The sequence below is a fragment of the Ascaphus truei genome, chromosome 7 (assembly GCF_040206685.1).
Source record: "Ascaphus truei isolate aAscTru1 chromosome 7, aAscTru1.hap1, whole genome shotgun sequence".
NCBI classification, from domain to species: domain Eukaryota; kingdom Metazoa; phylum Chordata; class Amphibia; order Anura; family Ascaphidae; genus Ascaphus; species Ascaphus truei.
In genome coordinates this window covers 29,060,467-29,072,985 of record NC_134489.1, presented here as the reverse complement: position 1 = coordinate 29,072,985, position 12,519 = coordinate 29,060,467, and the positions used below count along the sequence as shown (strand labels likewise).

General features: G+C 44.6%; 1 protein-coding gene across 2 annotated transcripts in view; it reads right to left on the bottom strand.

Annotated features, from left to right (window-relative positions):
* The window catches only part of LOC142498872 (intelectin-1-like), a 43,850-nt gene that overhangs the window by 20,394 nt on the left and 10,937 nt on the right, over nt 1-12,519 (bottom strand). For both annotated transcript variants that reach the window (XM_075607490.1, XM_075607491.1), the window contains exons 4-5: nt 7,740-7,907; nt 2,732-2,979 (exon numbers count right to left, since the gene is read on the bottom strand). In XM_075607490.1, coding sequence (XP_075463605.1) covers nt 2,732-2,979; nt 7,740-7,907 — 416 coding nt within the window. The remainder of the gene's footprint in view (nt 1-2,731; nt 2,980-7,739; nt 7,908-12,519) is intronic.

Here is a 12,519-nt window from a genome sequence, read left to right as displayed (position 1 = left end):
GTCATTCTCTCAAAAAAACAATAAAAAAATTGAAACAAAAAAAAAGAAAAGATTGGTCATCTTTTTAGATGGGAATGGTGTACAGGAGTATGCCAAACAAGGTAAAACATACTGTGTTCAGGCAATCTTATTCACTGGAGTTAAGAAGGATATGGATTTCCCTTGAAACATAGTTGCCAAATGCTTCAATGGGTTTTTCATCCTCTGGATGAATATAACTATACATTTAAATATAGAATGAGCATCCCACCCAGGTATAATTTAGCAAAGGTTGAACTCAATGGACACAACTTTTACTACAGATACCCTAACAGAATCTCCCATACAATGTAGAGGAAAACTATAAGCAAACCAGCACCCAATCCAAAAATAATCAGTATTATTGTAGTTTCACAATTTTCAAGGAATCAATAGGAAAAAAATGTCAAGTCTAAAATAAAAAAAAAAAACAACATCTACCAATATTAGTGTGTAATGTATTGTGGACCTGAAAGTGTTGTGGAAAATGACTCATACCCTGTAAACATGAAGGACCAGAACTGCTCCTCAAAAGATAAGCATGGTGACCTCAGTTCCGGTCAAATAGTAAACCAAAGTACACAAGTATATACACTAAATAGAGATGGACTAAACCAAAATCAAAGCCTATCAGACCTTTACATTGGGAAAAGACAAATACAAAACCCCCAAATTATTTAGAAACAAAACCAGAATACCAGAGGTCTCGCACTTTGTCTGCAGAAATGTAGACAATATGCATTGGGCTGCTAAGACACTGAAGACCCGGCTCACATTGCGTTTGCAACTGAGAGTGGATTTCGGCATTCCTTCTCCATACATTTATGAACTTTTTCTATTTTTTATTTGATGCTTCGTTATCATTTGGCATCTGTGTTCACAAGCTGGAGGTCTCGTTGGTTTGAACAATATTAGTTTATATACTAACTGTACTGTGCAGATCAGTTTTTCTATTTAACTGGGACATGAATCACCATTTTAATCTATGGAGGAGCAGCTCTGTTCCAGTTTTTTTTTTACTACTCCATTGTAATTAAGCTCGTTATTAATTTATGATTAAATATTTTCGATTGTTGAAAAAAGAAAGTGGCCTCTGCTCAGAGTAATAGTGTGGTGTACTATAGGGGGGCAATTAGAGATAATATATATAGGATACAGAAGAAAAGAGATCCCTCTATTACGCACACAGCCTTCACTATAACATGAAAATGTGTAACCACAAATACTGGTAAGAGATGGAGTCCCTATTTAGGGTTTCCCCATCTCCACTAAATTGAAATAATATTTAATGGTATCACATAGAAAACACAATTGTTTAAACCTAAGTTAGCGCTTATATACAGTGAATCACTAATAAGCAGCATAGGGTTAATTCCCTTACTGCAACTTAATAGTGCATATATATATATCTCACTAGTTGAACTCTGATTCTGGTAGATGTCAGAGATACTAATGCTGATAGTGAAACGTTATACCTAAGTAATAGTAATTGTTCTTAATGGGACGACTCACTGTTAATGACTACGTGTGATTTACAATAAGTGACCTAATAAGTGACCTAACGTATAAAGTACATATATACATACTGTACGTGAACCGAACTGTGAAAGAATTCTGTGGGAAATGCACAGTGAGTATTAAGGGCAGTGTGTTGCTTGTTGCAACATCTAGTCCAAAAAAGGGTATTTAAGGTAATAAACCTCTTGAAAACTGCAGCAACAGTGAATTAATATAGCAGTGATATCCCTGTTAGGACACAAAATTGACAGAGCTGATGGTCTATATATACAGTATGAACTGATCATATGGTTATGTTGGTAACCACCTGATCAATCCACATCTAAATTGGCTAACTTCATATAATAATACACTCCGCTGTTGAGTATAAGTAAAGCCTAAACGGCTAGATGGCTGAATATGCACTATAATGAGTGAATTTTTACTGGTGTTCCCCTGCTGGTATTATAGAGAGAGTGATAATAAACTCACAATATTGCTGATTGCAACAATTGTAACTGCCAGGGAGTATTCAGCTGCTGCATTTGTGTCAAAGTCAATTAGAGTTGAAATCTGTAGACAAATGTAACCATGTCTTCACCCTGAAAAGGATAGTAGATGAGCCTTGTAATCACTCATCCTATCTATCGGCTAGTGGTTGCCTCGTGGCTCACATCTTTGTTAGCTAGCTCTGCTGTATAAGTTACTCAGATATTACTAGTGAAGCTGTATATTATTTGACTGCAACCTTACGTTGCAGACGCGCTACTGAGCCGATGCCCATGACGTCATCACAACCCGACGTGCGTTTCGTTCTACACAAACTTCTTCGGGGGTGGACGGGTCTCTGATCCACCAAACATTTTATGCTACCTGGTTACCATGGTAACCTGTTTTAACTCAACCGGTGAGTACATATAATATATCTGAAATTGGTGCTTGAAAGGAGCCTCATATTATGGGATATTGGGGAACTAGAGGGATCTCTTTTCTTCTGTATGCGATATATACTGTATATATTTTAGATGCATCATTTATTTCTATTTTATTTTTGTATATCGAGATATCGTTTAAGAAAATGATTATTTGGGGCTCTAGAGTGTTGGTTAGTTTAGGGTTTAATACTGATTGCTATATTTTACAATAGATTTCTTTATCACAACGTGCCCACACTTCAATGTAAAGAATTAGATTTCACCAAATGAAGACTTCATACCTTGTAGTCATCACTGGTGGCTCCTTCAGGCAACCCAAATGTGGCATAATTTGCCCAGTTACCTTCACCCGCTGGGTTGTTAGGATTGTTTCCCTGCTGACTGGACCAGCGATCGCCAAATGTACACTTGCCATTCATGTTATTCTCATGAACACTGGCCACCAAGGTCCAACCTCCTCCATTGGTGGTCATGTCACAGAATGTCTGGTAGGTCATTCCATTTTCAGTGGTCAGAGTGTAAATCCCATCTATAGAATAGGACACAGGTTAACTCATCTGCACGTAAACTCCCTGAATCTAATACTGCTTTATACTAAGATAAAAATGAAATGGTGAGAGGTTTAAGTCAACTATTAGGATTGATCGTTTATTCAGTCATTCCCAAAGCTTTTTTTCCAGATCAGAGTTAGAATCTTCGGACTGGTTTAGTTTAAGACCTGTGTCCCTGAATGTATAAGATAGGGTCACCCGATTAAAAAGCATGATATATATATATATATAAACAAGAGGACAGAGCACACACACCCTAGTGCAAGGGTGCGCAAACTTCCTGAGCTGCGCCCCCCCCCCCTGTCTGCTCTCCCCCCTGTGCCATGCCCCCCTGCAGCGTCAAATGACGCCCTCGGGGTCATGTGACGTCACGTCAGATCATATGATGCCACGTTGTCATTGAGAGAAGTGGACACGGAAGCCGGGTAAGTGAGCTGCGGCGCACCCCCCCAAAAAAGTCTTGCGCCCCCTCCCCCCCCCCAGTATGCGCACCGCTGCCCTAGTGCATTACCAAAAAAGAAAATTTATTAAAAAAGTGGGGGGGGGGGACAAATGCCCACTTACAAGGAACAAAATATAATTTAGCATTGTATAGATCCCAATACTGACAACCGGCTGGGCGATCTGCGGTTAGCTGAAGAATTCCTCAATGGATACAATCCTATACAGCAGCAGGAAATCCACAGTGTGCCGACGTCCACGTTAGAAAGACTACCGTCCTTAGAGCTGCCAGTGTGTTTGCATTCACACGGAACCCTATGAGGACGCTATTCTGTCTACCTTGGTTGTCGGCACACTGGGGATTTCCTGATGCTGTATAGGATTGTATCCATTGAGGATTTCTCCAGCTGACGGCGGATCATCCAGCCAGTTGCCGGTATTGGGATCTATTCAATGCTCAATTATATTTTGTTTCTTGTAAATGGGCATTTGTCTCCCGCCCCCCCTACTTCAGCGTACTTAAGCGTTGCCCCAAAGGCGCACAGCCTGATGGGGCCCCCCAAAGAATTGCTCCCCTCTGCACAGGACCAGCGTGCTAAGGGTTAACATGTGCTTGATCTTTGTTGAATCGGCAACCCCACCCACTGGAATGTTAATGAGCCATGGGGACACAAAGAAAAGATCTTTTTGTTCACTCCAGCGTACATCTGCGTTGCCCCAAAGGCGCACAGCCATTGGCGCAGCCAAAGGGCGTGAGCCGTTTGCTGCCGTTCGCTGATGTTTGGTGATGTTAAAGCTGCTCTATTTCTATCTGAAACTCACAAGCCCTTTATCCCCTGTACCCAATTTTCCTACTTTAGCTGTCCATGAAATGTCTGTGAAGTGACTGTATAACCCTGTTCTTTTATTGTAACCATGTATTTTTTATAACTCTGTGCCCAGGACATACTTGAAAACGAGAGGTATCTCTCAATGTATTACTTCCTGGTAAAACATTTTTATAAATAACAAAAACTTCCTACAAGAGCTGCCCTCCCCCTTCCTGCATATTGGCAATTCTCCATGATACAGGATCTTGTTTCAGATTGGTATATGCCTATTTTTATCTGATTCTGGACTCTACATGTGGACATTGGTTTAGTCACCTATATAAATTGTGGTCCTATATATACGTCTATGCACATATATATGTATTATGACTATTGATTTCACTAACTGCACTGTTTAATATTGTTTTTGAGCGCTGGTTCTCTCTCTCTCTCTCTCTCTCTCTCTCTCTCTCTCTCTCTCTCTCTCTCTCTCTCTCTCTCTCTCTCTCTCTCTCTCTCTCTCTCTCTCTCTCTCTCTCTCTCTCTCTCTCTCTCTCTCTCTCTCTCTCTCTCTCTCTCTCTCTCTCTCTCTCTCTCCAATATTTGACTAAAATTAAATAATTATTTCTAATATACATCTTGATATGGTCGTATTCAATGAATCTTTGTATCAGTTGCTAACTGAATGCTACGTACCTCCATTTAACTGTTACCAGTCAGAAATTAATTACCATACAGTATATGTTTTGTCAATTTGATGTAGCATTTGGCGCCCCTATCTTTTGTTATATACATTTGCCACGCTCAGTAGCACTCATTTTGGCATAAATATATATATTCATGATGTGGTGGATGTAGGAGTTTGAGCTACCTGGGAATGTGTGTGTTAATCCATTTCTGACTGGTAACAGTTAAATGGAGGTACATGGCACCTCCCCCCAAGCTCGCCCCTCCCCACCTTTTTAACTTGGGAGGTTCTGGCATCTTGTTGAAGGGACAAGACTCATTGCAGTTGCTTCCCCTCATACAGAGGTAACAGGAAGGGTTCACAGTTTTAGTGTTAGGACCTGCGTTACTGGTTATATCTTGACGTTTGGTATGCAGGCTTACGACGCTTTGGCCAAAGGGTTTAACTAAATAACCAAGTTATTACTATTATTATTGAAGTATTTAAACTTTGTACTTATTACCATATATGCCTTGTCCATTTGATGTAGCATTGGGCACCCCTGTCTTTTGCTGTCTCCAATAAATAGCCCACAAATCCTCTGTCCTATCTGCTTCCTCTTAGACCTTGATTATACCAGATGCCGCTGAGCGGAAGCGTGATCCGGTGACGTTACCCTGCGCTGCCGACAGGCGGCATCTTGAACATACAAGGGAGAGAAGAGAAGAGGAGACAGGGAGGCGTGGCGAAGGCGTGGCGGAGGCGCGGCCTCACGTGAAGCGGCCGTCCCCTCATGAAAACAGTTTTGAAAGTCTCTTCATGCGGCTGATGCTTTGCAGTATGCGCGGCACGCGAGGTATGTTTACTTTAATTTGATTACAGCCACGCGACGTCGCGTGGCGGTTTGTGGTATAATCACGGCCTAAGACAGAACTAATGGCCAACACAACCTGTTCCTCTGACACAGGCTGGACAGCAGGTTCCTGTGGTGCACTCACAACCAAGGTTGCCACAGCCACAGTACTACGACTGCTCTGATGGCTGGTACCAGGAAGAAAATCCACTGATACACCAACTGCTGCCCTTGCTGCTCCGCCCATCACTGCCAACTGAGCCAAAATCAGAAAAATTCCTCCGCAGTCTCACAGGAGGGGCACGGGAACAGCCACGCCTGCCCTGGCTGCCACCAATCCATTATTTTTTTTTCAAAAAGAACAAAATAAAACAAACAACCCTCTCACTCTCTATTTCTCTATTTCTGTCTCTAATGAATTTTTGTTACCTTTCTTTCTCTCTTTCTAATCTTTCTTTCTCTCGCTTTCCTCCTAAAATAATTTTTTTATTTATCTTTATATCTATCTCTCTCTTTCCCTCTCCCTCTCTCCCAGTCCCTTCCCTCCCACACACCCTGTCCCCTTTCCTCACCAGATCGTGTGCGGAACTGTCAGGAAGCAGCAGTGGCAAAATAAATCATTTGTGGGGTTTTTTTGTCGAACTCCGCGTAATCTGCGGAACGGATTCCGGCCACGGATTCTGCAGAAGCTGCAGGGTCGGACCGCAGTGCCGGATTCCCAGGATTCAGTTCTGATTTAGATGACATAATCTGACTCTGGATTTTCAGGCAGTGGATCTGATTGGACCACTGATGAGGAGGAAATCCGCAGAACGGAATCAGACAGGTTCTCCCATCTGTACTCACAAGGTGCTTTAGACTTGTCAACTCAACGCTCTCTTTCTCGATTTGTAAGAATTCGGACTCAGATTCAAGATAACATCCGATGGTGGATTTCATGAAATCCATGCGGGGCGGATTCCGATATTTTGGCTGAGTTTTTTTTTTGCCCACTCTGCCTTCCGATCCGCACACTGAAATCTGATTTTGGTAAAACTAGTGCCAAAAATCCAAACTATTTAGAGTAAATACTGCAATACAGGCGGCCCTCGCTTTTCCGACGGAATGCGTCTCGCTAACCGCCGTCGGTTAACGGACTGTCGGATTTAAGGTCCCATGTTAATCGGCAGCGGTGACCATCGGATAAGCAGGTCCGGCGTCGGATAATGCGTGCGGTGGACTGTTATGCGGCGCCGGATAAGACATCCGTCGACGTGGGTAAACGAGGACCACCTGTATGCTGTACTGTGCACTAGCCTCAATGCGGCCACTCAGAAACAAAGATATTCACTGTGCCGCCTGGTGGTTAGAAACTGAAATTGCAATTTAAAAAAAATCAACTTCACCGCAGCAGGAACGGCAGAAGAAATATTCCAGGTAAGCCATGTTTTCCCACGGGTGGGATCTTGCGGTTTGCCCCGAGACTGGGAACAGTAAGTCTGGTTACATCTCTAAGAGTTGAAGTACAATGAGGTGCAGGGTAGTTCAGATCCCAAATGGGCAATCTTTACTAGGACCGAAGTGAAGTAATGCCAGTGACATATCTAAGGGGTTACGCCCGGAGGATGAATGCCTCCTTCCCCAAAATTTTACATCTATAAGTGTTTTTAAAGTTAGTTGGTAAACATTGAGCTTAGACTTTTTGTCTGATATCTCTGTGTGCTCAATAAGAATTTGAACAGGCAAAGCCCCTTCCCCTCTCATTATCCTTAGTGGTTATCGTATCAGAAAAAGGTGGGATATGGGTGAAGGAAACACTCCAGACGACCCTAAGAAACACAATTAATAACTAATTTCCATAAAAGTGAAATCTTTGCTTTTAGCATGGTTAGATTAGTACAAGAAGATAATTAGATTGTTACATGGTTTAAGAAAGGTTGTTTTGCGATGTGGTATTGCACCTTCAGGGGAGCAGGCAGATTCACCCACCTTTGGTTGCCTCTTGTAAACGTTTGATTTCCTTGCAGTTCCTGTATCTATAGTCATAACCACCAGTTGGGTAGAAGGAATTCGGCTTGTAGCTTTGTTCTTTATCCTCATCCCAGCAGGCCAACAAGTTTAGAATGTTCTGTTTCTTCTCAGAAATGGAAGCATGATCTACACAAATAATTGCCATATATATGTGAGTTTCACCAAAAACACGGGAAATGAAAGTAACTTTAAAAATGTGCTGTCCACTTGTATTTTAATTGTTTTGATTTACTGCACAGTATGCTAAAAACTATTATAATGTATTTATAATATGACAATAATTTAAGTGCTCCACGGTGTGGTTGGGATACAACATAACATTGTTAAAGAAGCAATTCCACCAATTCCCCTCCCAAAAAATCAAGTTTTATCTACAAAAATGATCCAAAGGGTCCCATGGAGCTCAAACACAGGACTTAAAACTCATGGGACCGCGCAATTGCAGAGAAATTTCAAGTTGTTACTTTTGCAACGACTGGCAAGGGAAAACTAAACTGGCTGCGGGGTTACCCAATCAGAAGTTGCAATGTCACAAGTGATGTCACACGTTTTCTATTAGCCACCAGAGTGAGGCTGGCTCTGGCGCCCGATTTTAGTAAAGGAATTTCAAATGAAATCTCACAAACCGGGGTCCCCGTAGCTTGAATAAGGTACATGTAAAAAGATATATTTAAAAAACACACAGCAATCTTCCCTGAAATCCTCATCTCACTGCCTCAAAGTGGCAGGGTGGGTAGTGGGTGTGTTCAAGATGATTTTTAGTGGTCCTTGTGCTGGTGGGTTTAGCCATACTATCAAAGCTTGAACAATATAACCGACTAAAGTGGGAAAGGTACTTGCCAACATGCACCCTGCTGGGGTGATTCAGGGCCTACTGGGGCCTAAGGGGGCAAGCCTAGGCCTAGTCAAGGGGCATTTCTTCCTGGACACTACCTGCTCTCTTGCCGCCCTCCGTCAGACTGATCGCGGGCTCTCTGGCTGCAGGGGATATCCTATCCCTTCTGCTGCTAGAGCCCTATTGGCTGAGACTGCCCCATGTGATTATCCCACCCCCAGAGGATCTTGGGACTTGTAGTCCTGCGCTGCATCTTGCAGAGCCATCTCAAGATGGCCACCGCACTCTGCGCATGCGCGCCTGCACAAGATGGCCACCCCCGCACTCCCGATATGGCGCGAAGCTCCGGCGGGCATTGCAGCATTTCCCCCTCACCGGAGGTAAGGAAGGGGACTCTGCTACATACTACCCCTGGCGGAGAATCCAACGTTCCCGCTTGGGAACAACATACTATAAACAGAATCTTATATAATGAAAAATGCATATCATACATACAACTTAACTATGTACAATACATCTAAACCAAGTTAAACAGTTCATTGAGCATGGTCATAACAGAGGCAAACCTGCTCCGAGACAGCTGCTGAGACTCATAGTAAGGTGCCTCTAATGAATCATGCGCCATTCTCATTGGAAGGTGTCTCACTCTTTGACTCCGTTGAAGCTCTTCTCTGACATCTTCTTGGGTGGAGAGGCTACCATCGGCTTGAGGCCCTGGCCCTCTCATAACGTGTGAATCTGGAGCTATATAGTCTCTAGTGGGTACGAAATTCTGACTCCTTGGGTCAAGTGTCGGCTTGTTTAAGCCACACTTAAGGGTACATGGGGGACATGCCCATTACCCGCTACTTTTTCTGGTGGTGCACACCAGTCTCTGTTTGTGGTGGCAGAGGTCCAAGGGATCCAGATCATTTGCTGTTACAGCATCAGGGGTCTCGCTGGACTCCTCCAGTTCACTTTCCAGCACTACTGAGGGTGGTTCAGCTTCACTTTCCCCCACTTGGGGAATAAGTTGCAAGTGATTTCGATGCCAGACCCTTAACCTGCCATCTTCATCTCAGATACGATAAACAGGGAGGCCCAGCATCTGTGACTCTACCTCGAAAGGAGCTTCTCGCCAGCGGTCCGCTAACGTATGCTTTCCTGGCATTCCTAAAGAGAACTGCTTCTCCAGGCTGAAATTCATGATGGCGGACTTATGGTCATACCTCCGCTTGTTATTCTCATTCAGCTTGGTGGTGTGTTTTTCCGCCAACTGGTACGCTCTATGGAGGTTTCCTGGAGCCGTTGCACATATTTGTAATGAGTCATGTTTGTTACCCTATCGGTGGATACTCGGAGATGAATATGCACAGGTTGTCGCACCTCTCTGCCGAACATCATGAAATAGGGTGTGTACATGCCTGGTGCAATTGTATGCATGCACTAGAGGCTCGACATATTTGCTCCAGCTGGCCTTCTCGGAGAACCTCAGGGTGCCTAGCATATCCAGTAGAGTTCGGTTGAACCTTTTTGGCAGAACATCTCCTTCGGGGTGATAGGGAGTCATACGAGACTTCTCGATTTTGAGTAGGTTTAGAAGCTCTTTAATTAACTTACTCTCAAAGTCTCTCCCTTGATCGGAGTGCATCCGATTAGGAAACCCGGAATTAATTAAGTACTTCTCCCACAGTACTTTGGCTACTGTGAGAGCGTTATGGTCTTAGGGAACACTTGAGCCTATTGGGTGTAATGGTCTGTCACTACGAAGACATTCCCGATACCCTTTGAGTCTGTCTCGATGCAGAGGAAATCCATGCAAACTAGGTCCATGGGACCAGAGCTCTTTAAATGGCCCATTGGGACTGCGCGTGTTGGCAGTGTTTTTCGCTGTATGCACTGCAGACACCTCCGACAATGGCGTTCCACTGATTCCTGCATCTTGGGCCAGAAGCACCTGTCTCTTACTAGTCAAAATGTTTTGTCCAGTCCCAGTCCGTGATCATCGTGCAGAGATCGTAGGACATGGTACTGCAAGCTTCTGGGCAGGATGAGTTGTCTCCTATCTGGATAGTTGTGATAGGGGACAACCCGGTAGAGAAGGCCACGGTCCAAGCGGAACTTGTCCCACTCCCTCATGATGACGATGACCATGTCACTGGGAGTACACTTCACTAAGGAAGAATTGTTTTCTTGGATGGCTCGACGTATGGCTTTGGCTACCAGGTCTTGCAACTGGTGTATTACCAACTCTTTAAATCTCATTATGGTATCTTGTGTGACATGCCTTCTGGATGGCAGTATGCTGCAGGAATTGCCTTTGACTGACACCCCAATGAGTCCGCTACCCTTAGTTCAGAGAAGGCTACTTTGCCCTCCATGATTGCTGCGGTTGAGCACATTGCTCAAATCCCAGGGCCAGGAATTTCTTCCCATGGGCCATCGTCTGGCATTGCACTCAGCCCAAGCCTTCTGGACAGAACATCAGCTCAGATGTTCAATGGCCCTGGCTTGTACTTTAGCATGAACTGACAGTTAGACAGGGCAGCCAACCATCTGTGGCCGGTGGCATCCAATTTGGCGGAAGTCAAGATGTACATCAATGGGTTGTTGTCGGTTCGCACTTCGAAGGAGACCCTTAAAGTTAATCGTGTATTTTATCGACTACAGCCCACTTGAGTGCTAGAAATTCCAGTTTGTGAACTGGATAGTTTTGTTCACACGGCGTCAAGCTATGACTCACATACGCTACTGGGCGGAGGCCGGCAGGTATATTATTGATGTAACACAGCTCCCAGCCCGTTGAAGCTGGCATCCACATGCAGGATTACAGCTGCTCCGGATCGGCATAGGCCAAGACAGGGGCTTCAGTGAGACTTTTCTTGAGCCCTGTGAATGCCTTCTCGCAGACGGATGTCCACTTGTCCCCGAACGGTGGTCGTGGAGTTGTGGCTTTTTGCCGAGGTTCCTCTGGGTAGATTTTCAACAAGTTGTTGAGGACTTTGGCCTTGCTGGAGTACCCCTCTACAAATCTGCGGTAGTGTCTTCAAAACCGCAGGATCGTAGCTCCCTCACATTATCTGGTCTGGGCCAGTTCACTACGGCGGACACTATGTGACCTACATAGGTGACCGAAGTGCAGCAGAAGTGACATTTGTCCAAGGACAACTTCAGGCCTTCTTTTCCGAGTCGGTCCAGAACCTTCAGAAGGCGCTCTTCTTCCTATTCTAGTGTTCTTCCGAACACAATGATATCGTCTAGGTAGACTGGACATTCCCGGGGATTCATATCACCAATGGTCTTTTCCAATAAGCTCTGGAATGTTGTGGTGCACCACAAATACCTTGGGGCATCCAGGTGAACTGGTAAAACCCGAGGGGGAAGACACATGCTGTCTTCTCCTGGTCTTCGGGGCCCATAGGCACCTGGTAGTATCCAGACCTCAGGTCCAGAAAACTAAACCACTGACTGTCTGATAAGGCGCTGAGGATCTCTTCAATCCGCAGCAAGGTATATTGGTCTGGGATCGTGCGGCGGTTCAGGGTGCAGTAGTTCACGCATAGGCGAATGGACCCATTCTTCTTCCGTACTACCACAATAGGAGAGGCATAGGGGCTACGGGACTCCGTTACGATGCCCGCCGTCTCTATCTCCTTCAGGACGTCCCTCACGTCCTCCACATCTCTGGCAGCTATGCATCTGGAACGCTCCCAGAATGGCATGGCATCATTCAATTGGACCGTGTGTTGAGCACTCTTGCTGCAGCCCACATCCATCTCACTGGTGGAGAACACCTACTGGCGCTGCGCCAATTTGTCACTTAGCTGTTTCTTCCACAACACGGGCAAGGTCGATTCCCCGAAGTCGAACTGCAAACCGGTAGGGGCTTTTTGTACAGTAGCCGTGTTCACATGCGCCGGGATT